Source organism: Balearica regulorum, chromosome 8, assembly GCF_011004875.1.
Source record: "Balearica regulorum gibbericeps isolate bBalReg1 chromosome 8, bBalReg1.pri, whole genome shotgun sequence".
Taxonomy (NCBI): domain Eukaryota; kingdom Metazoa; phylum Chordata; class Aves; order Gruiformes; family Gruidae; genus Balearica; species Balearica regulorum.
In genome coordinates this window covers 4,771,281-4,794,040 of record NC_046191.1, presented here as the reverse complement: position 1 = coordinate 4,794,040, position 22,760 = coordinate 4,771,281, and the positions used below count along the sequence as shown (strand labels likewise).

General features: G+C 37.9%; 2 protein-coding genes across 8 annotated transcripts in view; one reads left to right on the top strand and one right to left on the bottom strand.

The window, feature by feature from the left end:
• The first annotated feature begins 23 nt into the window (after nucleotides 1-23).
• Nucleotides 24-22,760, top strand: part of FGGY (FGGY carbohydrate kinase domain containing) — a 320,610-nt gene continuing 297,873 nt past the window's right edge. For 4 of the 7 annotated variants that reach the window (XM_075759257.1, XM_075759256.1, XM_075759259.1 and 1 more), the window contains exon 1: nucleotides 33-94. The gene's annotated coding sequence lies outside the window, so the exon portion shown is untranslated. Of the gene's footprint in view, nucleotides 95-22,760 lie in introns of all 7 variants that reach the window. The other 3 variants (XM_075759271.1, XM_075759272.1, XM_075759269.1) reach the window with 2 other exon arrangements.
• Nucleotides 1,976-4,243, bottom strand: LOC104636703 (CARD- and ANK-domain containing inflammasome adapter protein). The gene has a single exon (XM_010303936.2). It carries the CDS (start codon nucleotides 4,241-4,243, stop codon nucleotides 1,976-1,978), a length of 2,268 nt encoding a protein of 755 aa, XP_010302238.2.

Genomic DNA, 22,760 nt, shown 5'->3' with positions numbered 1-22,760 from the left:
TGGGCATGCGTGGAGCGGGGCGCGTGCGCAGCAGCCCTCAGTGAAGCTGCGCCCTGAGGAGAAACCGGGGCGGAGGTGGAGAGATGGCGCTGGGGTAGGCGGGGCGCGCAGGGGGCAGCTGAGGGCGAGCCGGGCGCTGAGGGACGGCTTCTAGGACGCGAGCGGAGGGGAGAGGGGTGATCTCAGGCAAGGGTGGGAGAGCGCGGGGGCTGAGGGGAACCGCTAGCGTGAGGGGGAAGAGCGGGTCGCGACAGAGGGAGGCTGGAGCCCGCCCAGGCCGCGCGCCCAGGTGGGTGCTGCTCCTCGGGCTGCCCCGCTCGCTGTGGAGAGGGAGCGCCCCGAGAGGGAAGCCGTGCCTCAGGGCCATGGGGCGGGTGGAAACCCGCCTGGTGATTCGCCTTTCCTCGCTTGCGGCTTCCGAAGCGCCCTGGGGGAGTGCCCAGGATGAGCCCGGCAAGTGTGATGCGCTGGCCGAAGAGGGACGCTTATTTCTGTGTATCGTGCTGCAGGTGTCGGGTTTGCTAGCCTCTTTCTATGTACTTCCAAGCATGCGGTCATGCCTTTTCATTCATCTAGAAGATGACGGCAGCAGGGTGTTGTGCAGGTTGTGTTGTAACATGGCTATAAAAATCACGGGTGTATCCTCAAGCGTTCTTAAATCTGTGTTTCATTTCACAAGAAGTATTTGACGCTTCATGGTGGTTGGGCTTCCAGTCTTATACTGAAGGGAAGCGTGAAGAACCTTGAGGGTTGATTGTCATGATGTACAAAGTGACCACAGAGAACCTTCTGTCGACTCAGAAAGTGTTTATGTTTTAAGAGATGACAGTACAAATATTCTGAACCAATAAACTCTGTTGCAACCTTTTTATTCTGAACATTTCATCTTTGTGCTGGAATTAATTTGAAAGTGAAATTAATAAACACCAAATATGATTGTTTTCATAATATCTACTGAAAAATGCAAAACCAAGACAAATGGTATCATGAAAGATAGAACGAAAAATAATTGTTAGAGTCTCGGGATCTGTTGATGCCATGTCATAGAGTATAATATAGCAAAGTCTAAAGAGGGTCCAGCCCAGAACTGAATGTCAGTGTAGCACATAATAGCATCCTGAAAACAAACATCATGGTGTTAGTGAAGTTTTGGGCACACACTACTCTAGCTGGTTTACACCAAGCCTCTTGATAGGATTTATTAGCATGGGGAGCTGGTCTAGTAAATCTAGAGCAGAGCAACCCCACGCTAGTAAATTTGCAGGGAGATGCCTTCTGATCTCCAGTTAGCTCAGAGAGCAATACTGTAATCAGCATAAACCTAGCTAATACTGCATTACCCTCAGGAGAGCCAGTGCTGTTCGGCTGTTTGCTACCCTGCTTCTCTCCTTTGCTCAGTTATAGCTGTGGCATAAGTTGGATCAGCTCACACGTACAATCTAGAGCAGGCATGCATGGCTGGACTGAAAGGGAGGGCAGATCAGTCCTTTTTGGCAGCGCTCTGCAGCTAGGTCTGCCTAAGCTAAACAAAACTAGTGTTATCTGCTCCAACATCTCTATGTTCTATATCCTCGAGGATACAGATGTCTCCTTAGTGATAACAGATGGCTTTTTAAAAATGTGATTTTACCAAACAATGCTTCACTAAGCTCTCCATACAGGCTACTATTCACAGATGTATGAAAAGTTATTTTTTATCTTTTTCTTTTTTTTTTTCAAGTCTTGATTTATACTAGAGAAGGTCATACACAATGTGTTTAAGACTGGTGCTTTTTGAAGAGGTTCCAAGTTTGAGATTTGTGAGAAGAGCAAAAGACTAATCAGCAGTGTCTTTAAGATCCTTTTTTTTTTTTTTTGATTGCTAACTTAATTCTGCCTTTCCTAACACAACGCTCAATTATACTGGGCAATGACACTACCCAAATTACTTTAAAAGAAAATTGCATTTAAATTTAGAGGTTTTTGCTTTATATCTTCATTTTGTTATTAACATTTTCTTTTTCAAAAGTGTTACAATTTGAGCCTGATTTTCTGTTTTATTAAATTCTGCTACTTGCAATGGGGTCTTTTTGAGACTATTAGCAGCTAGTAAGTTTGCTTTTTCTCCTTGTGACCAGTTTACAAGGGAATGCGCAGCATTGAAATGACCAGCTTTGCATGCACAGTGCAATGGAGTATCCTTGTTGCTGTCTAAGGCATTAATGGCTGCCCCGTAGCTCAGCAATAGGTTTATCAAGTCACTGTGTCCATGTTCTGCTGCAATATGCAGTGCGGTCTTTCTCCAAATGTTTCTGTCATCGATATTTTTATTTTTCCCTGAAGTCAGAAGAATTTTTACAATCTCTGTGTTTCCTGTGATGGCTGCATAGTGCATCGGAGTACATCCATCCATGTCCTTAGCTCCAAATCTTCCTTTTTTAGCTAACAGAACTTTCATGATACTGAAATATCCTCTCGCAGCTGCAGTGTGCAGAGGAGTCTTTTTCTCCTTGTCTTGTGCGTTGGGGTCAGCGTTAGCATTCAGAAGCATCTCTACCATGGTTTTGTCTCCTCTTTCAGCAGCAAAATGTAAAGGTGATTTTGACTGCTTATCCTTAACGTTAACATTGGCGTTGTGGTTCAACAGCTGTTGGGCAACATCAGTGTTACCTCTTTGACTTGCAATATGCAAGGGAGTAACAAACTCTTTAGTGACAGCATTAATTTTGGCCCCAGCATTAACTAAAAGGCCAACTAATGATTCTTTATTATGAAGTGCAGCAACATGGAGTGGGGTTTCACTGGCTTGGTTCATAAGGTTCATTTCCATCCCTTTGCGCAGAAGCAGATTTGCGATGGAAGCAGCCCCAGCTTGAACGGCCAAGTGCAAAGCTGTGTCTGAAGCAGGCGTCTTTATTCTGAAGTTTGCTCCCTTTTCGATTAGAACTTCTGCTGATTCAGCTTTGCCTCTTTCACATGCCAGGAGTAAAGGAGTGTACTGCATTTCATTGTAGGCATTTATATCTGTACCTCTGTCAATTAAAGCTGCTACAATACCATGCAGATTTTTCTGTACAGCTCTAAAAAGAGCTGACTCCATTATGTCAGACGACAAGTCTTTAGAATATTCTAGTAGTATTTTGAAGATGGATGGGTGGTTGCTGTGGAAAGCTCTTTCGGCCAGGTTGGAATCAACACTGGCTCCGGCTTCTAGTAGTACTTTTGCAGTATTTTCAGCCCCCTGAGAAACAGCATAACTGAGAGCAGTCTGACCTCTTTCATCCTTTCCATCAACAGAGGCACCAGCCTTTAAAAGCATTTTTGCCAGACTGCTGTCATCTTTAAGAGCTGCCATGTGCAAAAAGTTGTGCTGGTTCCTGTAGTTTCTTGCCTCTTTTTTTAGGAGCATCTTCAATATGTGACTGTGGTGATTCTGTGCAGCCAAATGAAGTGGTGTCTTGCCTTCCGTATCCAAACTGTACATATAAGCACCACATCGCAGAAGCACTTTCACTGCATCACCATGGCCTTGTTCAGCAGCCGTGTGCAGTGCTGTTCTTCCTTTTTTGTCCTTTACATGTATCTTTGCACCTTTGCTGATCAAATATTCCATTATTGCTAAATGCCCATTAGCAGCTGCAACATGCAGAAGAGTTTCACTTGAAGAGTTTAGTGCACTGATATCACTATCTTTCAGTGTTTTCTCTAACTCAGACAGATAGCCTTTAGCGACTGCTTCAAAGATGCCAACATCAGCATGATCTTTTCTAGGTTTTGCTGTCCTCGAAAGTTGAGGGTTTTTTCCTTTCTTCTTAATAGTCTGTTCTTGCTTTTTTCTTCCAGGACTGTCTTTTTTTTCCTGATGCCATTCACCACTATTTTCAAACCAAACCTTATCTTTTTCGAGTAAATATCCTACCAATTGTCTTCTAGCATCTCCAATGCTTTCATTTACTTCGCTGACATATTTTCTCATCTTGCTATAAAGTTTTGGCTCCACTTGCTTTAAACATGCATAAAAAAAGAGCCTGCAGGCTCGTTCACCTTGAGAAATTAGTATGTCTAATACTCGAGAGTTCTTTTCTGTTCGTGTCCTGTAGAAACTCATGACCATCTTTTTTTCTGGGGTAAAAATACCATTGTTTATCAGCCAGTTCAGAAGATGGTCTGGGTCATTTATGCCTTCTACTAGCTCTTCTTTTTTAGTTCTTAGGACTTCAATTGCATATGGATTTGTAAACAGGATAGTTGAATGCGTGATCATGTTGCTAATCAAAAAGTGAATTGAGCTATTGTTTGATGTTTGAAGTTAAATATGAAACAGCAAAGCAGGATCACATCATTTCACACATTCTTTTCATAGAACTATGATCCAACAACGATTGTAGTTCAGTGATAAATCTTTAAAGAATGAGAAAGAAGTCAAAACTCCCTCACCTTTGGTTTTCTAGTTGTTAGAAGTCCTTTGATCTTCTCTGTTCTTCCTTAGCAACAACAGAAGTTTAATAACAAAACAAAAATCTGTGATAAGTAAAGATATTCCACTTGGAAGACTTCTTCCAGATTTTTTATGCATAATTAGAGAGAAAAAAATGCTTTTGTGAATCTGATATTTGAATAGAAGGTATTTGTTTATCGAATTCCTCTGGCCAGGCTGGTTTTTTGTAGGTGCCTAAATGACCAGTCCATTAAACATGACAAAAGAAAATCCACAGCATAGTTACTGTTGCCATGATGACATACCTTGTATGATCTGAAATGAAAGAGTACACATTGCCAGCTGTGTAGGTGAAAGCCCTGTAATGTAAGGAAATACAAACATAAAGACCTAGATAAAAATAAACTGTATAAGCAGCTAGTTATAAAAAGTGATCCAGCCTTCCTAATATGATTTACAACTTCAGTCTATGAGGTATATATAACTTAAAGGCTATTTAGCTTGTCATTCCTGCTGTAACCCAGAGCCTGTCTGGAACTTAATTCTTTTACGTGAGGTGGATCAAGGCATGTGATTCAGTATGCAACATCTAAATTATAATTAAATAGAGCTTCAAATCTGTGAATATGTATAGTCTTCAATATGGGTGTAGGACCTTTGGATCTAGTTGTAATTAATTTAACTTATTGGTGTTAGAATTCCATATGGAGAGAAGGAAATAAAATAATGATCATCTACACATTTTGAAACCAATTGAGAGAGAAATTGAGATTAGAGAGTTCTGTAAGAGCTAGAAGTAAAATGAGCTAAAAAGCTGAAAGTTTGACTTTAAGCAAATGGGAAAATTTGCCATCTGTTTCTTAGTTCAGTGCCCTTTCTGTTGGGTTCTGCTGCCTTTGCATGTATTTTCTTTAATAGTATGTACAATGTGACTGATAAGATTTTTAATTTTTTTGTGTTGACATTAGTTTTATAAGTAAGATTGCAAAGCTTATTCTATTAAAATAAAAGATTTATTGAAGAAATAGCCGGGAAAAGCAAGACTTTTAATACATATTTTGAAAGCCAGCCAGTTACCAAGTCAGCAAATTTGACAGCCAATTTAGGAGCCCAGTTATTCCTCTGAAATGCAGAGAAGGGCACTATACCAAGAATATCAAAACCTTTGTCATTTAGTTAATGATTGTTAACACATAACATGGAAAACTATGGTTTATTGTAGGGAGTCAGATTGTGTTCCCATATCTGCTAATGACTCCATCTGTGATCTGCAAATTATTTAGTCTTCACATTTGACTTAACAAAGTACTGAATATCTGTCCCTTTCTTGAGTAAAGTAATAGTCCTTACTTAAAGTTTGGTGAAATGGGATCTTTATGTCATCATTATTATTGTTCCCATGCAAAACAGAGATAGCAATACTTGATTACCTTCACAGGAAAGTTTTGATTTCTGGCAATAGAAGTTACGTGAGTGCAGAGCAGTGTCATTAATATAGACAGCACAAGAATTTTTGGAACTTCTGAAAAATTTAAAAACAGAAATTGGGGTATTCTGTAAGAGTCTATTACTATGGCAGTAATTTCCTACTGTTCTGAATACAGAAATTTTACTAGTAAACAGTTCAAATGAAAGGGTGCAGTACTCCTAACTGGCCTTGAGGAGGAACATTTGAACAATATTTGCAGGCAGCATCTCTTTCAGAGCCACTGTGAGACTTTATTTTGGGAAAATAATATGCAGCAAATTACTTGTTACTAGCTGCAAATCACAGTCTTCAGAATATAATTATCCATTTTTAAAAAAATTCTTCATTATAAGTATGTGACTTACGAGGACATTCTGTCTTAAGAATAATTTGAAAAGAAAATTTTGGAAGCTTGTTGTATAGATTCATTTTTAGAAATTATGTTTTTAAAGACTTTATTTTTTAATTAGTATTTTAACTACTGTTAGAATTAAGCCTTTTCCAACAACGACTTCACAAGAAGATTAAAAACCTAAACAGTTGAGAAGAGATTCAGAATTGGCTATTTGAAGCATGCTTTTTGTTTATATCTCTTTAACTTACTAACTCTATTTGACATATAAATGTTTTAGAGAAGTGAAAGTGCATGAGACCACAAATGCGTGGGATCACCAGGAAGCTCTTAATTAAAAATAAGAATGGCAAAAATTAATATTACTAAAGATCTGGGAAAAGAAGTAAGTTGGAGAGAGGAAATAGCAAATCTTTGGCTTTCTTTGTTATCTTTTACATTTATTTGTTGTCTGGGGGGCATAAGGGGATTTTTTTTTTTTCTTGCTAAATATTTCACAGGCCACTTTTATTTCTGCTGGCATCTTTAGCTCCACGTATCCAAGGACTGTTCCTTATTAGGTTATTTTGAAAATAAAATGATGGGGTTTGCTTCTGTCTTCTTTGTCAGATAGCATTTAAGGATCTTTGTGTTCAGCAGTATGGGTATATAGCAGGGATATGTAGCAAATCAGCTTATATGCTTTATTGAGGAATTTTATGTTTTACTCTAGAAGTTTGTGGTAAAAAATTCTGATTGGTACTAGTGCAGGTGGTGTCATCAGAGAAATGTCATGCTGTAGGTGTACTGTTTGTATTTTAGTCTAGTGTGTTGTGAAGAAGCCTGTAGTGAGTCGTTGGCATGACATAGAAATACTGAAAATCTTCACATAGGCCACTTAAGCTCTAGTATCACTGTTAAATGCAGAAGTAAGGCTCTGTGTACACGTAAGATTACCTTAATTCAGATAGATCTAGATATGCTGAGCACTGACTTTGTGGGAGGCTGAAAACAACTTGGTGGTGATACTATTGATAGGAAAGATCTCTGTTTTGGCCTCTGCTGAGTAAGTGTCCATATAGGGAGCATCTGCTCACTGTTTTAATCTAGGTGTAGCTGGTCTGAGAATGGAGGCTTGAGCCAGTTATTTCTGACGTGCAATCTCAGTTTTTGCTACTAACTTGTGTCCTTGGGCAAATCACTTAATCTCTGTGCCCTGTTTACACAAGCATTTAAAAAGGAAATTTTTTTCTACCTCACAGACATGTCCTAAATGTTTATTAATGTTGGTGCAGTGCTTTGAAGTTATAGAGTGCTTTGAAGTTTTTGTCCTTTGAAGTATTGTTTTCTGACTTCTCAAAGACGAGCATTTATTTCTTAAATTAACACGTGCCTGTGTTTTCTGGCTTATTTTATATTGCTATGTCATCACCAAATAGACATTTAATTTTCTCTATTTAATTTTTCAACGATGAAAGCAACCCAAACTACACCTTGCACATGTTAAATGAACCTGTGAGGTGACGTGGCCGTGGGAGTGAGGTACCTGTAGAGGTCACCATTTCTCCACCGAGACTTTCCCACCCTGAGCCTGGAGCCTGCAGCTGTGGTTTCTGTCTTCTGCTGAAACTGCATGTAATGCAACTGAATGACTTCCAGTAACTTCTTATGTTCTCTAGGGCATTTTCTTGATAAAATTGATGGAAAGCCAAACATTAATAAGATGGTTTCACTCACCGTGATATTTTTATGTTTCCCAATGTGTACTTTAATTTCATTTAAGACAATTGTTTGCAGTAATGCCAACTGTTTATTGGGAACATATCTCGCTGTAGAATAACTAGTCTGTAAGAGATAATAAAGCCAACTTCGTTATCTAAACATCATGAGGGATGGAGAAATAGATCAGGGTAATCAAGGCATTCTCATTAATAAGCATGGCTCAGGAATAAAGCTTTGTTTTGGATAACCAGAAATCTAAGTGTGGCCTAGCTGGTTGAGGTTGAATTATATTTAGGTATAGCTAGATTGAGGAACAGCAGTGTTGGAAGTGTTCATGATGATGATTAGAGGTACTTGACTTATTATAACACTGGAAGAGAAGCTGACGAGTCAGAATGTCTGCAAAAGAGACAAAATGTAATGCTTAGTTTTGCCTAAAGATTAACTGTATTAAATTAGGGAAGTCAAAAGGGGAGCTTTGGCGCAGAGCGATCTTGTTTGTGTTAGTCATATTTCTGTAGAGACTAGGCTTGGGGCCTTCCTGCTGCTGAGAAATCTCTACCCTGGCTGGTATTTAAATGTGAGGTGTTCCCTAGAGTAGTGCCGTCCTCTGAGTGGTACTGGCACACACAACGGGGGCCTCCTGGAGGGAGAGGAAAGCTGATCTGTCCAGTCTCACATTTTGCATCTCAGACTAGGCTCCTATCTTATCTTCTCTGTAACTTATGTGTTGGCAGGGCATAACCACCCTTGCGGAGTCCTGTGCCTGGCCCTGTACTTGAAAGAGGTACCTTGCAGAAGACACAGCTTCCCAGCTTTGTCCACTATTCATGGATGCTTTCAAAATGCTAAGTAATAATACAACAGCTGATATAATAATTCAGGTATTTTATTCTATTTCCAATACAAGTCACAATGTTATCCCAACACTACAGCACTATTTCCTCAAGTATAAAGAAATGAAGATTGTGCTAAGTGCTGCACCTGTACAAAGTAAAATGTTCTTTTTTCCAAAGATTAGCATGTACTTTTATAAAGTTCCCAACCATTGTAAATGGATAATGCACATCTACAAAGTGCCACTGGTGGCTGTAAATGCTGATAGAGCAGGCTGTCTTTCTGGATCGAACTGTAGAAATGAGGCTTAACATACATAACTCAGGATTAGGATTGTTTTTCAGTTTACTATGCATGTATTAGTGAAGTTTAAGAAGAGTGACCAAGCAACTTAGAAACGATTTTTTGCCATTCAGGTTTTTGAACAGTTAGATTTAAGTATTTTTCCAAAGTTCTTCATGGAATTACTTGCCAGGTAGTTTTCTGAGAAGCTATGTGGTGGAGGTAGAAGGAAAAAAGTTTGCTAATTTAGCTTCACAGAGCTAAGGAAAAGCAATGTTCTTGTTTCAGAACATAATAAATAAAAGTTGGTTTGCAACAAACAGAAAAAATGTTAGTGGTAGTATGATGAAATATGTATTTAGTTACTGTAATTTTCATAATGAAAAGTAAAAAAAGAAATATTACAATCTTTGTGTCTAAGTGATAAGTATTACTAGTTCTTTCTATACATGTGTTCTGCAGAAGTCTTTACTGTCACAAGCTTAATTTAAATTTAAGACCTAATTTGCCTGTTAATCTATTGACTAAACCTAGTCATTAATACTGATTTTACTAATGAGGAGATACCATTTGCCAATTAATTGGCTTGAAGTTGTATCAGTGTCATGAATTTTATCTTATAATTTTAGAAATTTGACTGTGTCCTTTCAGACCAACACTAATAGAAAGCAGTTATGGCAAAATGCTAGCCCTCATATCATTAGCATAAAATGTAAATGATGTAAAAGTATTAAGTTACTAAATGCTGAGGCAGCTTCAAGGATCAGCAAAACCAAATGGAGACAGCGCCAGGTTTTTTCTCCACAATGGGCAGATTTTTTTTCCATTTTAAACCAAACAAGCCCTTGTGGTTTTGAGTCAGGAACATACACTCTGTCAGTGAAATCTTACAGAAGTAAATACTTTGTAGAAGTTCTTTAACTGTTGACGACCAAGATCCTCCTTACACCCCTGTACTCATCAGGCTAACCTTACTGGCAGCATTACTCCCAGAAGGTGAATACGGTGGTGCCACTGCATCTCCCACAGAAGCCTTTTGGCCAAATCTGCTTTGTAGGTGTAATTTGTGAAAAACTATTCTGACTTTACACCAGTACGCAAGCAGAATTTTGTTCTTACTGATTATAAAATGTTGTAGATATGACTAGAGACTAATATGACTTTTAAGGGAAATAATGTTTTATCACAAACCAGTTTTAATTGCTGTAATTTATTAAGTTATTGCAGTTAGACGTCAAGCACCAGACATAGTAGAGATATTTACCTAAACAATGTCTTGCTAATGAAGTCTACACACACACAGTTAGAAATTTTGCCCTCTCTGAGGAATCCATTTACAGTAAAATGTATATAAATTTTATTTATTGTGTCAAAAGAATCTTGAAATCCATTTATTTTAGTTCCACAGCTGTTTTTTAGATTTTTAGAAATCTAAAACTTATTTCAATTCGCTGTGGAAAACAATACCAATATTTTTTTTTTATTCTGGTAAGAAAAATTATAAGTAGTCTGTAAAAAATGCAATATGTCTTCTGAGTTAGTGATAGTAAGCTTTAGTTTCTAGTAATGCCACCGGCAGCAAAAAAGATACTGTAGTCTTGTAAGTGGGAGAGCAGATAGTAGTGAATAGAGGCTCAGTTAATTCCCTCTTTGAACCTGTTTAGAGGGCAGTTGAAACAGTTGGGCCTGGCTGAATCTAATTGGTCTTCCTGATAGACTGCTTGTAATACAATGGAGAAGATTTCCTGCATCTGTTGCCTTCTCCACAGCTGTCATTTCAGGCCTCTATAAGCTTTATTTTATTTTTTTTTCTTAATATTCTAGCTTTGTTTCTCGTTTCTTTGTTTACCTTGAAAATGGTTCCTGTGTTCCCTGCTCTCTGAGCCTGGGAAGTGGCTATATCATTGTGAGTCCGTTAGGTTTTTCTTATTGTCATAGTTTTACAGAAGACTGATAATAATTAGCACCATTTAAAAAAAATTCTGTGCAAGCTTATTTGTGAGTCTTGAGTGACTAGTTCTTACATTACTTCTTTGCTTCTCAGTTTTTTCAATAGCATTGCTCACTGCAGTATGGAAAAGCAAGGCAATTCAGGATTAAGAAAGATTGCCTGGCAGTGCTGGTTTAGCTTGTCTTCATTACTTTTTTCTTTGTCCAGAATTTTATATTTAGAGAAGAAGTAAGTTGGTTATTTCATATTAAATTACTAAAATATAACATTTAAATTCTACTTGTCTTACTACTCAGATATCTATTACCAGTACATCTTCCTTCTTTGCTCTGGAAAAAGATACGGAAGCATTTCATTTTTTTTCCTTTTTTTTTTCTGATTACCTTTATTATAATTCATTTGTACTCTGTGCTCATCAACTAGTTAAAATCATCTTGGATTTTCACTTGCATTCAGTTCATGTTTGTTGTACATCAAAATGAAATTTAACTTTCCTAGTATAGCAATGCTAGAAAATCGTAGGCATGTAATTGTTTCTATCTTCTTAGTGTTTTAATCTGTTCACAAGTCTGTAACTTGGTGAGTACCTTTTGTTCAGTTTCACAGTATTTCTCATTGCTAGAGGGTTTTCTGGTGCATATAGAGTTGATTCTTTCATGTGTTATCTCCTCTTTCCAGTTCTGACAGCTTCCCCTGTCTTCTGTTTGAATCCTCTGGCTTTGACTGACTTATTTTGGTTCCCCCAGAATGTATGTGTCGTCTTCTATGTCAGGATCTGGATTCCTGCACCTCACATTAGTTCCAATTCAGCAAAGTATATAATTCTACATCTAACTATAGAGAGGCGCCTCAGTGGAGTGTGAGTTTGACTCCAGGAAACTTTAGTAGGACATTAGTACTTCCTGTCTTTTTCTGAATTCTGATTTATGCTTTAGCATTATGGAATTGATTAATTGGAACACTGAATCAGGCCCTCAGCTATTCTCCTGTCTGTTTGACTCTGTGAGAAATACCCTTGTTGATTTGGATAGCTCCCTAAATCACAAAGTCCTGACAACTCCTCCAGATTCATGGTGTTTGCTTTCCTTGGCATATCCCAAAACATCCTTCTCTGTTCAGCTGCACCTGTGATATTCCAGCAACTCTCTTTGTTCCCAAGCCATTATGTCTTCCTACTCAAATTTCCATTCAAAGAGTGATTCATGCAGCAGGGGAAAGGCATGACCTAGCTGCCCCCTCAGTTTCCATCGCTTTGCAAATCATGTGCAGTCTCATCTGAACCAGAGCTTTCATTTCAGACTTCTCTATTCCCATTCCTGGAACTAATTCTTTTATTCCTTACTCCTGTAGTCTGCTGCACTGTGAAGAGAGAAATATTTGCTGCATAAAGAGGCTTTTTTTTTAAAACTAGCTTTGGTCACAGGAGCAATGAAAACACACCAGCATGGATTTTCTTTCCCCTAGGAACGCCTTTTCTCACAGGAGATGAATATGTATGGTTGTTACCTGTGCCGTAGCTACTCTGTGGACAAAGCACAAGCTTGACTCATTATACCAGCATCCTTTTTTTTTTTAATGATAGCTTTCATACTCTGAATGTTTGGTTCTGATGTCCAGCTGGAGAGAATTGCACACCTCCACCAACAGTCTTTACAAGACCTGCATGCTCATCAGTCATTCTTTCTAATGCTTTTGATGTCTGCCATTGTCCCCTGTACTACTTTCCTCTTCATCCTTTGAATATTACTACCTTATGTCTTTTGAGTCTCCGACTTCTACCATTGTTCCTCTATCATTAACCCACTCATTTACAACTTTGATCTCCTTTACTGTGCAGTAGAAGCATTCCCTATTTGAGAAAGTTCTTAAGGTTTGGTTTTGATGGGTTTTTTTCCCTTGCCTAAATAGTAGTTCTGGGTTTACAAGAGTCTCAGGGTTAAATTGTGTTTTCTGGGACTCCTACCAAGTGATGTGGAAGATGCTGAAGAGGCATCTAGACCCATTGTAGTCTGCCTGTAGGTATATTTTCTGCTGTTACAGTTCCTAGTAAAGCAAACTCTGGCTCAATATGTATAGCATAATAGTACATAGAATAGTAATATGCCTACTAGGGATTTTAGAAGACCCAGATTAAGGAAAGAATAGTGATTTTTAACAGGTACTTGCACGGTGAATTAGCTACAATAAGCAAAGACATGAGCTAGAGAATCAACCTTCTTTTTCCTTTGTGTCACAAGACATAGGGAAAGCTTAGTTTTAACTAAAAGTTAATACAGCATCATGAAAATGGGATCAACATGACATTAAGAAATGAAAGAAGGGATATTGTAGCTCAAGCTATATTAGTACCTTCATGTTTAATTCAATAAAATATCACTATTTAAAATTTATCTGAAGCAGCCATAGCTTGCAATAGAATTCAGAGCAAACCTACTGAAGAGTATACATGGCCATGCTTGCTAGAAATATTGGCAAATTTAGCTTAACAGTAGCATATTACATCTCAGATTTGCACTTTCCATACTGTTTTGGTTTCGTACCGGTATTACTTACTTTTTGAATCTTTTAAATCAAAAACTATTAAACATTTTTTGCTCTCTGTAGGCTTGCTTTTTGTTAGTTTATTTTACAACAGGTTGCATTAATGTCATCTAGATGCGACTTTCAGTTTTGCATGGATTGGCACCAAAACCACCAGGATGGTAGTTTTTCCCCCCTTCCCCTCACTGGCATAATTTCCATCCAACAAAGCTTTTCAAAAATAAGGAAGGAAAAGGCCTTCCTGTACAAGCTTCCTGTGAATCCTATCCAGATATAAAAGACTTGTGTAAAAGCTTGGCAGGCAATCCCAGCATATGCCACTTAGTGACTTCCTTATTTTACGCTATCATGCTACACACAGCAAATGAATCTGAAAATCAGAGTAATTTCCATTCATTTTTGAATAAGAAATTTCAAATGGTAAATTTCCTATCTGTGTGTAATGCCCAGATTTTAAATTAAAAGTTTTGAATGCTGATAGCATTAGTCATAGGAAATCCTGTATGAACATCTAGCTCTTAAGTTGGACCTTCCCCTAGATCACGCCAGAGAAGGAGTTTGCAGGAAAACGTTCTGTTACTCTTAAATGCTGCGTTGATTTTTAACCCTTTACATACCATTGCATTTGGTATGACACTGCTTTTTTTCTAGAGCCTATTTTCCATTTTCTTGTGATCGAAATGGTATTGAAAAACTGTATATTTCAATGATAAAATCTTCTGTATTTTAATAATATACCATTAGCATTCTATAGATACATATGTATATGTATACACCCTCCCCCATGAACACCAAGAGTCTTCAGTGTATGCTATTGAGAAGAAAATTAATTTGAAGAAAAAATACTGGTTTAGAATATTATATTGGACATAAGAGAACCAAGAGCTTCTAATAGCAGGATATAGAATTTCTTTATAGTTGCATATATATGCTTAATTGTCATACCAATATATTGCATTAAATATTATATGCAGTATAAGTATTTTAAAATATTCAGTGCAAAAAATATATATATTCACAGAACAGATTCAGAACGGAATGAGGGATGTCTCCCATTTTTCAGTCCTTCAACAAAATAACATTAATTGCAATACAGTATTTGTACTTTAACTTTGATAAATAGGCTTTCCTGTGTGCATTTATGCTGGTTAACCCATTACCTTCCTCACCCTTCTGTCCCTACCGCTCCCAGAGGCAAAACAGCAGGTTACCACAGACAGCAATTCATGTGCACCATAGGCGCTCTGGTAGTAGTCTGTGAATGGCAGTGGGACTACCACTGTGCTGGGAGGAGATTTTACTGGACATCAACTTCAGTGTCAGCAGTATGATACTACCTTAAAGAACAGGCTCGTACCATGATGCTGAGAGGGCAAATACATTAATATTCACATGTTAATTATCAGCTTCAAACAAACTGTATAGCTCAGTAAAAGTGGAAAGCTAAAAAAGCCAACATAATTTTGTAAATTAAACCATAACATGGTCAAAACACAAAAGTAACATATACACCTATGTTGCACAGGATCATTTACATATTACATAGGTGAACCAACTTTGATAGTTTGTCTTTATTTAAAAGGAGCCACCCCACAAAGGACATTATATCTCTTTAAAAAAAAAATATCCTAGTTATCCTTTTCATTTAGAGGGAAAAATCCCACACATGTTGAGTTACTGTGGAACAGCTGGCTTAAATTAAGGTTTCAGACTTCAGGAAGGAATCCCAGAGCATAAAGTATCAAATAATAGCTAAGTTTAAGATTAGGATGAGGCTTGTGATGTTAGGCATGGCAAGCATATATTAGGCAAATGAACTTAAATAATGATAGGTTTTTTGTAGTGCAGTGAATCATAGTACTCCAGTTTTAGATCAAAATACAGCAATGTTTAAATATAGTTTAATATAGTTTAATAAATGAATCAAAATACATTTTAATGTATCTGTTCATAGGTGAGAGGCTTTAGATTATGCAAATACTGATGGATGACAATAAAAGAAATAGAAAGCCATTAAAAATTCTCAGTATTTGTGAGCTCTACTTCTATTCTGACTCTTCTCATGAATCTAAAGAACCTTTCATATATTTTTGGACCTCATCATTATAGATAATAATTTTTGGTTGTATAGGCAAAAGTGATAATTTTCATTGGCTACATGGAGAGTTTCTGTTTGTTTTCAACCTATACTTAAAAAACTTCTCTTTTTTAACTCATAGACTAATGGAGTCATAGAGTCATTTAAATCAGAGCATGGGTCTCCATGAAGTCAGTATTATTCTGAAGATCCAAACCAGAGAGAGGATTTCGGCCAAGACATAGTTCTTTGGTTTGGGGCTTTTCAGTTTTGTTTTTTAAGCCAAGACATGGACTGCCTGGAAAAAGGAGAATTAAGTTCAGTACTTCTCTGCTGCACTGTAGATCTCCCTTGTGCTTCACACAGCAGTTATGGAAAATCACATGTGGGACTATGAAGTAGCTCCTCATGTAAAGCTGTACGTAGAATTTGAACTGAAATTTATTACTTACTGTGTGCTCTTGTCTGTTGTGATATCAGCTGAACCCTAGAAACACTGAAGAATCTGGTTTTATTTTTGTATGTTAATTGCTAGGTCTTGCTTGTTCTGTTTCTATACAGTTGGACAAGACAAGGAGTTTTATTTCTTCTTAATACCCTTAGATCACTACTGGCACCATAGCAGTTAGACCCTCCTAAAGAGGCAGGGAGAGGGTGAGATCCTTAGTAGCGTGCTTTCAGAGGTTGATGGGCCTGCACTTCTGTGCTATGATAGGCAGCATATTCCCAAAGGGGACGATGTTAGCTTTTTCATCTTCGATCGGACTGTGGACATGTCAAAACACTTAGAACTAAATTTCAGGAGAGAACACCGTTAGAAAGGCTACAGAAAATCAGGCGGCCCTGTTCTTCAACTGAGCTGCTGGTATTCCTAATTTGCAACAGATCTGGGAATTGAGCTGTTTCTAACAGAAAGAGAAACTTCCTAAGATCTTTCCTTCCCAGAGCTCATTACTTTGTTGCTTTTGTCTCCATATTTTGTCATTGTTACCTTTAGAGTTTGATTGGAAATGTAACTGGCTTTGCTAGTACCAAATAAATATTATGGCTGTGAGAGCATTTTGTTAACCAACTTGCCACACTCAACACAGAGGCACATAACCGTGGAAGCAACAACAATTAATGTTAAGTTAAAATCCAAGCCATTCTTAGATTGCCACTCTGGCATTTCCTGTCCAGTGAAAAACACAGAAGCAATTTCTGCACATAAGAGTGATAATGCAGGGAACATAGGGGGCCAGGGAAATACCTTGAAACTAATTTTGGGTGTGGTAGTGTATTTTGTAAGTAAATTTAAAACAGACAGGAAAGCCAATATCAGGAACATGTGCAAGAAATTCCATTTATAAGACTTTGAATAATAACCTCACTGCCCTCTTAAATAATTTTAAATATATATGCATAAAGTTAGTTATATAACAAAAACAGTTTCATAAGCAGGTATACCAAGTACTTACAGTTCTCGTTCAACTTAATGGGTGCATGAAAAATGTTCACTGTGAAAGTCAAACCACGTTTTATAGGTTTGTCCATATGGGAAGTTGAGCTTGTTTAACCAAAAGTGTGAATTCAAATTAAGTTAGTAAAACTGGTGCAAAATCTGCCTGGGCATTTTTGTAGTGTAATTTAAATCAAGAAGAATGAATTTAAGAGTTCTGACTCAATCTGTGGTAATTTGAAGATTGCTGGTGAGCATTTCTTTCAGAAGATGACACATCCCTACTGCTTGTACCTGCATTTATGTTCCACCTCTCCTATTGCCCCCCATCATTTCAAGTGTTTGTAGAGCTGTGTGGTTAACAGAATAAGGGAAGCAATGCAGATTAAAATAAGTATCCTGCACTATTCCAAAAACCACTACCAGCGCAAATGGGGGAGTGGAAAAGAAGAGGCAGAGGAGGAGGGGAAAGGTGGCTGCTCAGGCTGGCACCAGTGTGAAACAAATGCTTACACACATCAAAGCTGAGCTCCCTAAGGCCAGGAGGTGGATCTGTCAGTGCTCGCCTGGCAGCAGCAGCCCTTGTAGAAGCGGTGGCCAACTGCTTAGCTACTGCAGCCCACAAACTGGCATATAAACCTAAACTGCTTTATTGCTAGCTTCTTAAAACACCACAGACAAAGCTACTCGAGGTCATCCAGCAAGACCCCAAGTTATGTCAAAAAAGTAAGACTGTGCATACTCGTGTACCAATTTGAAACAATCAGTTTTAAGGAGCTGGAGCTATGTAACTTTCTTATGAAAATAAAACTTTAGTCTGAGGCTAAGCAAATTCCTGATAAGAAAAAAAAGTCTCTCGGGACAAAATGTTTTGCCCTTGCTCATTTTCTTTCTTTCTGCTCTGGAAATTCTGACATTCCTGTTTCCTAACATAAGAAGATACTGTGATTTTTAAACATGTTTTCTTTCCAATATTTATCAGTGGCCTGATTTCCAAAACTGGTATCTCCAGCATCTTTGGGACTTGTGCTGCTTTTTTTGGTAACTATCAATCAGTATTTTGAGTAAGAATCAAATTGGTCAACTTTGTTACTGTCGTAAAATTACACAGAAGCAAAAGCTGTCAGTAGTTGTGAAGCTTAGTCAGGGGCACTTCTCTAAATATACTGAGCTTAGGTGGTTTTGGGAGTGCAGAAGTGGGAAATAAAATTCAGAAGTTTCTAACCAAGCTAATGTATTAAAAGCAGATAAATCTGCATGGAGAAAAAGCAGCCTGCTTTTTCACGGGTCACAGCCCTGAAAACTGATGTAGTGGGAAATTAGAGAAAGATGTGCTGCATTGGAAAGATACTGGTTAGAAATCTTTGCTTCAAGGAGAAGGAACCTGGGCAAAGACCACTAAATTTCTGCTTACGTTCCATCATTTGAAGAAGGAAACTTTGCTGTTAACTTTTCAAGGGTTAGCTTTGGTCAGTAAACCTGTAGCTGACTAACCGTAAACTCTTGTACTGTCAGTCCTGAAGTCAGCTATACTTACTGTATAGCTTTACATAGTTTTTATGTAATTTTGCATATAAAAACACTTAGTTAACTAATTAGAATATATATATTTAGAAATACTTTATCTGGTTCAGTCAGGAAGCAGGGAGAACAGACAATCTGTATGATAGCAAAGCCAAACAAGAAAACTAGAGATGGATTTTGCCTTGAGAATTAGGGTTCTTTTTCTCCCCTTCAGGTATTTGGGTCAGACACGTGGAGATTATTTAGCATGATAAAGATTGTATCTTGATTGGGGCCCTGAGACACCACTAGAGGGTTCATAGTGAGTCTTGTTTTTAATGACTTCTTGTGAGGAGTTTTGAACAGTTAATGTTTGGAGATACCTTAGTGTTTGTATAGGGAGAAAAGAGTGTACATTGTGTATATGGTGCAGTAGAGTAAAACTTTGCATATGGAAATTTGTTCATCATTAACACAAGGTGGATGTTTGCAGAACTTTTCTGTTTAGTAAAAGGATGTGTCTCTGGATTCTAATCAGATAATCATTAGACCCTGGTTTCATCCTATCTGACCAGAGGCTCCTAACTTAAAAAAGTAGACTGCTGAGGCATGGGCCCTCCCAATTAGCAATTTAGTTTACCTGAACCACTCTCTGAAGAGTCCTGTGCTTTTCTGTTAACCATAAGGAGAACCTGTGGTGCCTCCTAACCTAGATACCTTAGTTAGCTGTCAGAAATTAAACTGAATAAATCCTGAGCTATATCTTTAAACTGTTATGGCTTCACTTAAAAAGGAGTTTTTGTGTTTGACTTCTCAAGGTGAAAATAAAACAACCAGAACTTGCAAAGTGAGTGCAGCAGTTCACAATTTTTAACTACTATTAAAAGTTCTAAAACTACTTTTGGACACAAATTAAAATGAACTTTTCATAGTTGCCAAGGTGCTTTGGTTTGCAGTTACACAGAGGTCAGCCACTTTGAGAATTGCATCACTTGAAACAGGTAGACTCCAATTTTCATAGTGCTAGGCCATGCTTTTAAACCTACCAGTAATCCATTCAGTGGAGATTCAAAACATCTTAAGTTATCTTTTCAGTATTAGTGTTATGTGAATGGCTTTGTGAGTTTGAATAGCAACATTCACTGGATTATGCCTGCATTGTGCATGTTTTCATGACTTGTTGTCTGAGACAAAAAAAGGCATGACCACTAATTCATTGTCGTGGATGAGAATTTAGAAAAATAGCCATGGATGCTCAGTTTTGAACCCTTAGTGTCCTCTGAAATAACTGTGGTTATTCCATTATTAAAATGATGCAGGATCTCCCTGCTCATTGTGGTGGCTATTTTAAGAATTCAGGGAAGCTGTTAAAATTAATCTTTTTTTTTAGTACGTTTGCATGATAACAGATTTCATCGGAAGACTTTTCTGGCTACTACACCACCTAAGCAAAGGCTCCTGTTGCAGGCATCCGTGCAGCTTGTTCCAGGACTGTTTGGTTTTGAGCTCCATCTGCTGGAATTGTGTCCCGTTTCCCATATCTTTGGTGTTATGCTGCTAGGTTTCACAGGAATTGGTTTTAATTTAAAAGAGAATAAGAAACAATGGTCACAGCTAGAGGAATTTCTAGCAAGTTGCTGGTCCTTTTGTTTAAGGAATGAACCTAAAGATTGCTTGGAGAATACAAGGCTCAAAACACAAAATAATTGTGAGACTGCGGAGAAACAATATTAGTTCTTCCTCCACTTTTGTTTACAGAGTTAGTTTCTAGGTATTTTACAGAGATTTGGATTAATCAGGTCAGTGATAACGAATCAAGTTCTGTATGAGATTTCAAAAATAGGTTACTCACTTTACTGTTTTTTCTGAGTTAGGTTTTTGTTTTGTTTAATGTCTGTTGTTACTCTATTATAACTAAGAAAATTAGCAGTGCTTTCAATATTTAATTAACTTTTTAAAAAGCCATTCTTTCCCATTGTGACTGTGTTTCTAGTATTTCAGAATATTTAAGGACAGAAGGGACCGTGATGAACATCTAATTTGATTTTTGTAGTTCCATTGTTCCTTAACAAAAATGTACTGCAAAGAATAATGTGCAAAATTGGAAAAGAGGGCCCTGCTGTGCGAAACCACTCTAAAACTGTTTAAGTAATCAGAGGCTTTCATGGTAAATGATATGATGACTTTCTACAAGTTTTGTTTGTCAGAAGCATCATTCTCTGTTCAGAAGATATATTATAATATTCATGTCAACAATAACGTATATGTGTAGAATTAGGATTGCCACCAGTCCTTGGGTGCAGACACTGGTGTTGGCAGTACCTGTAATTCTAAAGAACAAGCACTTCTCCGGATCAATTACCTTCGCAAAGAGCAAACCACCTACATTTTGAATTTTCCTTTTGTTTAGTTGGAAGACTAGGAATACTACATCCCTTCTCCCTGTCCCTAAGGTAATGCTAGATGTTACTGAGGTATATTCTGTTTCATAATGGGTTTGTGTATATGGTAATTTCAAATATTAATTCCTTGCTGTCCATCTGCCTGTTAGCAATATTTTGTGTTCACTTATGATGTTTGCAACTTTTTTTTTTCTACACTGCAAACTTTGCCTGAACTGGTTTTGGTTTCTTGATGTGGGTAACTCTACGCAGTTATACATAAGTCTTGGGAATAGGGGTAGAGAGGAAGAGATGCAGAACAGAGAAAGCACTAGGCTTGATATTAAAGATAAGTTGGGTTTTTTTTTTCCAGTTCTGCCTTGTACTTCTCATGGACACAGTACACCGCACTCCGTGGTGTACTCCATAGATGCCCAAGCTTGTTCCAGCCTGAGCTGGTCCATCTGCCTCTGCAGTCTATTCAAGTAACGCTGCCCGGGCTAATAACCCCAGAGCCTTGGTTGGGGTTATTCACTCAGGCAGAGCACTGTCCTGGTCCAGCTCTATAACTTCCAATTTCGCCACTGGTTCAGGCTCCACGCTCCACCGTGCAGTGTCCATACATGCTGTGTGATACTAGATAAATGATGTAAAAGTCTGCTGTACAGTAACCTGGGTGTCTGTAGGTTAGATTCATTGCTTCCTGCAGAGTTATGGGGATAAGATCATTAATGCGTATGCAGCAATGTACTTCTTTGAAAGGCCTATTTACTTTTTCAGAAAGTAATTATAATGGATTTCTTAGGCTTTTGCATGGGACAAAACTGTCGGTCATTTTTCACACAGGTTTGGAAGGATATTGTCTGTATTTCTTGACAGCTTCTTATAAAATGGAAAGATAGCTAAGGCGTCTCTTGGTCGCTAGACTTCATTGTTAGATGGGTATGCGCTGCCTTGGGCTGGTATTTAAAGTGCCATGTTTTGAGATCAGTATTTTTTAGACCTACAGAGAAGAAGGCAGTTCAAGGATGGGGCTCTATTAGTAACTGCTACTGTGTTCTGAGATTGAAACTGGCTGGTATGTAGCTCTTTCCCACTGTAGAATAAGTTAGATTGTTACTGTTATTTGTGTAATGACAAGTACTTTGGATTTAAAATTATTCAGTGAGTAATCATGGTCAGCCCCCCCTTGTAGCTCAGTTCTGTTCATGGGATAGAAGTGTGAGGGTTTTGTTGGTTTTATTACAGACCCAAATTCTAATTAATATTTCTCTGTCCCAAACATGTTGTTCTGATTAGAGGCTCTTTGCCTAGGCATTTCTGCCTGCCCTGTTTGAAACCCTGCCTTTTTCTGACTTCACTTCCTGAATCCGTTGACAACACTCACAGCCAAACAAAATACATGTTCACAATGCTGTTATTTGCAAAATATTCCCTTGTGAGTACAGCTGGGGCAACAAAAAGAGAGTTTCTCTCTGAATCTCAAAGAGAACTGACTATTCCTTATAGAAGAAGTGAGGCACATAACGCATTAGGCAATTTTAATCTCGGCAGTTAAGTAAGTGTTAAAACTTTGCATTTCACCACGTACAAATGCATGCACGTCTTTCATTACAGTTGTGCATATTGATCACCAAGTGAGCTAGTAATATACTAAGAGTGCTGAATTTTAATCTATGCTGAAGTGAATCAGATGATAGCAACAGGCTCATAGCCCACCACACTGTTTACAAAACAGATGGAGGTGGAGGGAATATAAACTTACTTTGCCCTGGTTTAGGCCTGATCCTCAAACAAGATGTGGGACCAAAG

Bases quoted from the DNA above. Each gene is read 5' to 3' on its own strand.
- LOC104636703 (XM_010303936.2), bottom strand. From the start codon at position 4,243: ATGATCACGCATTCAACTATCCTGTTTACAAATCCATATGCAATTGAA.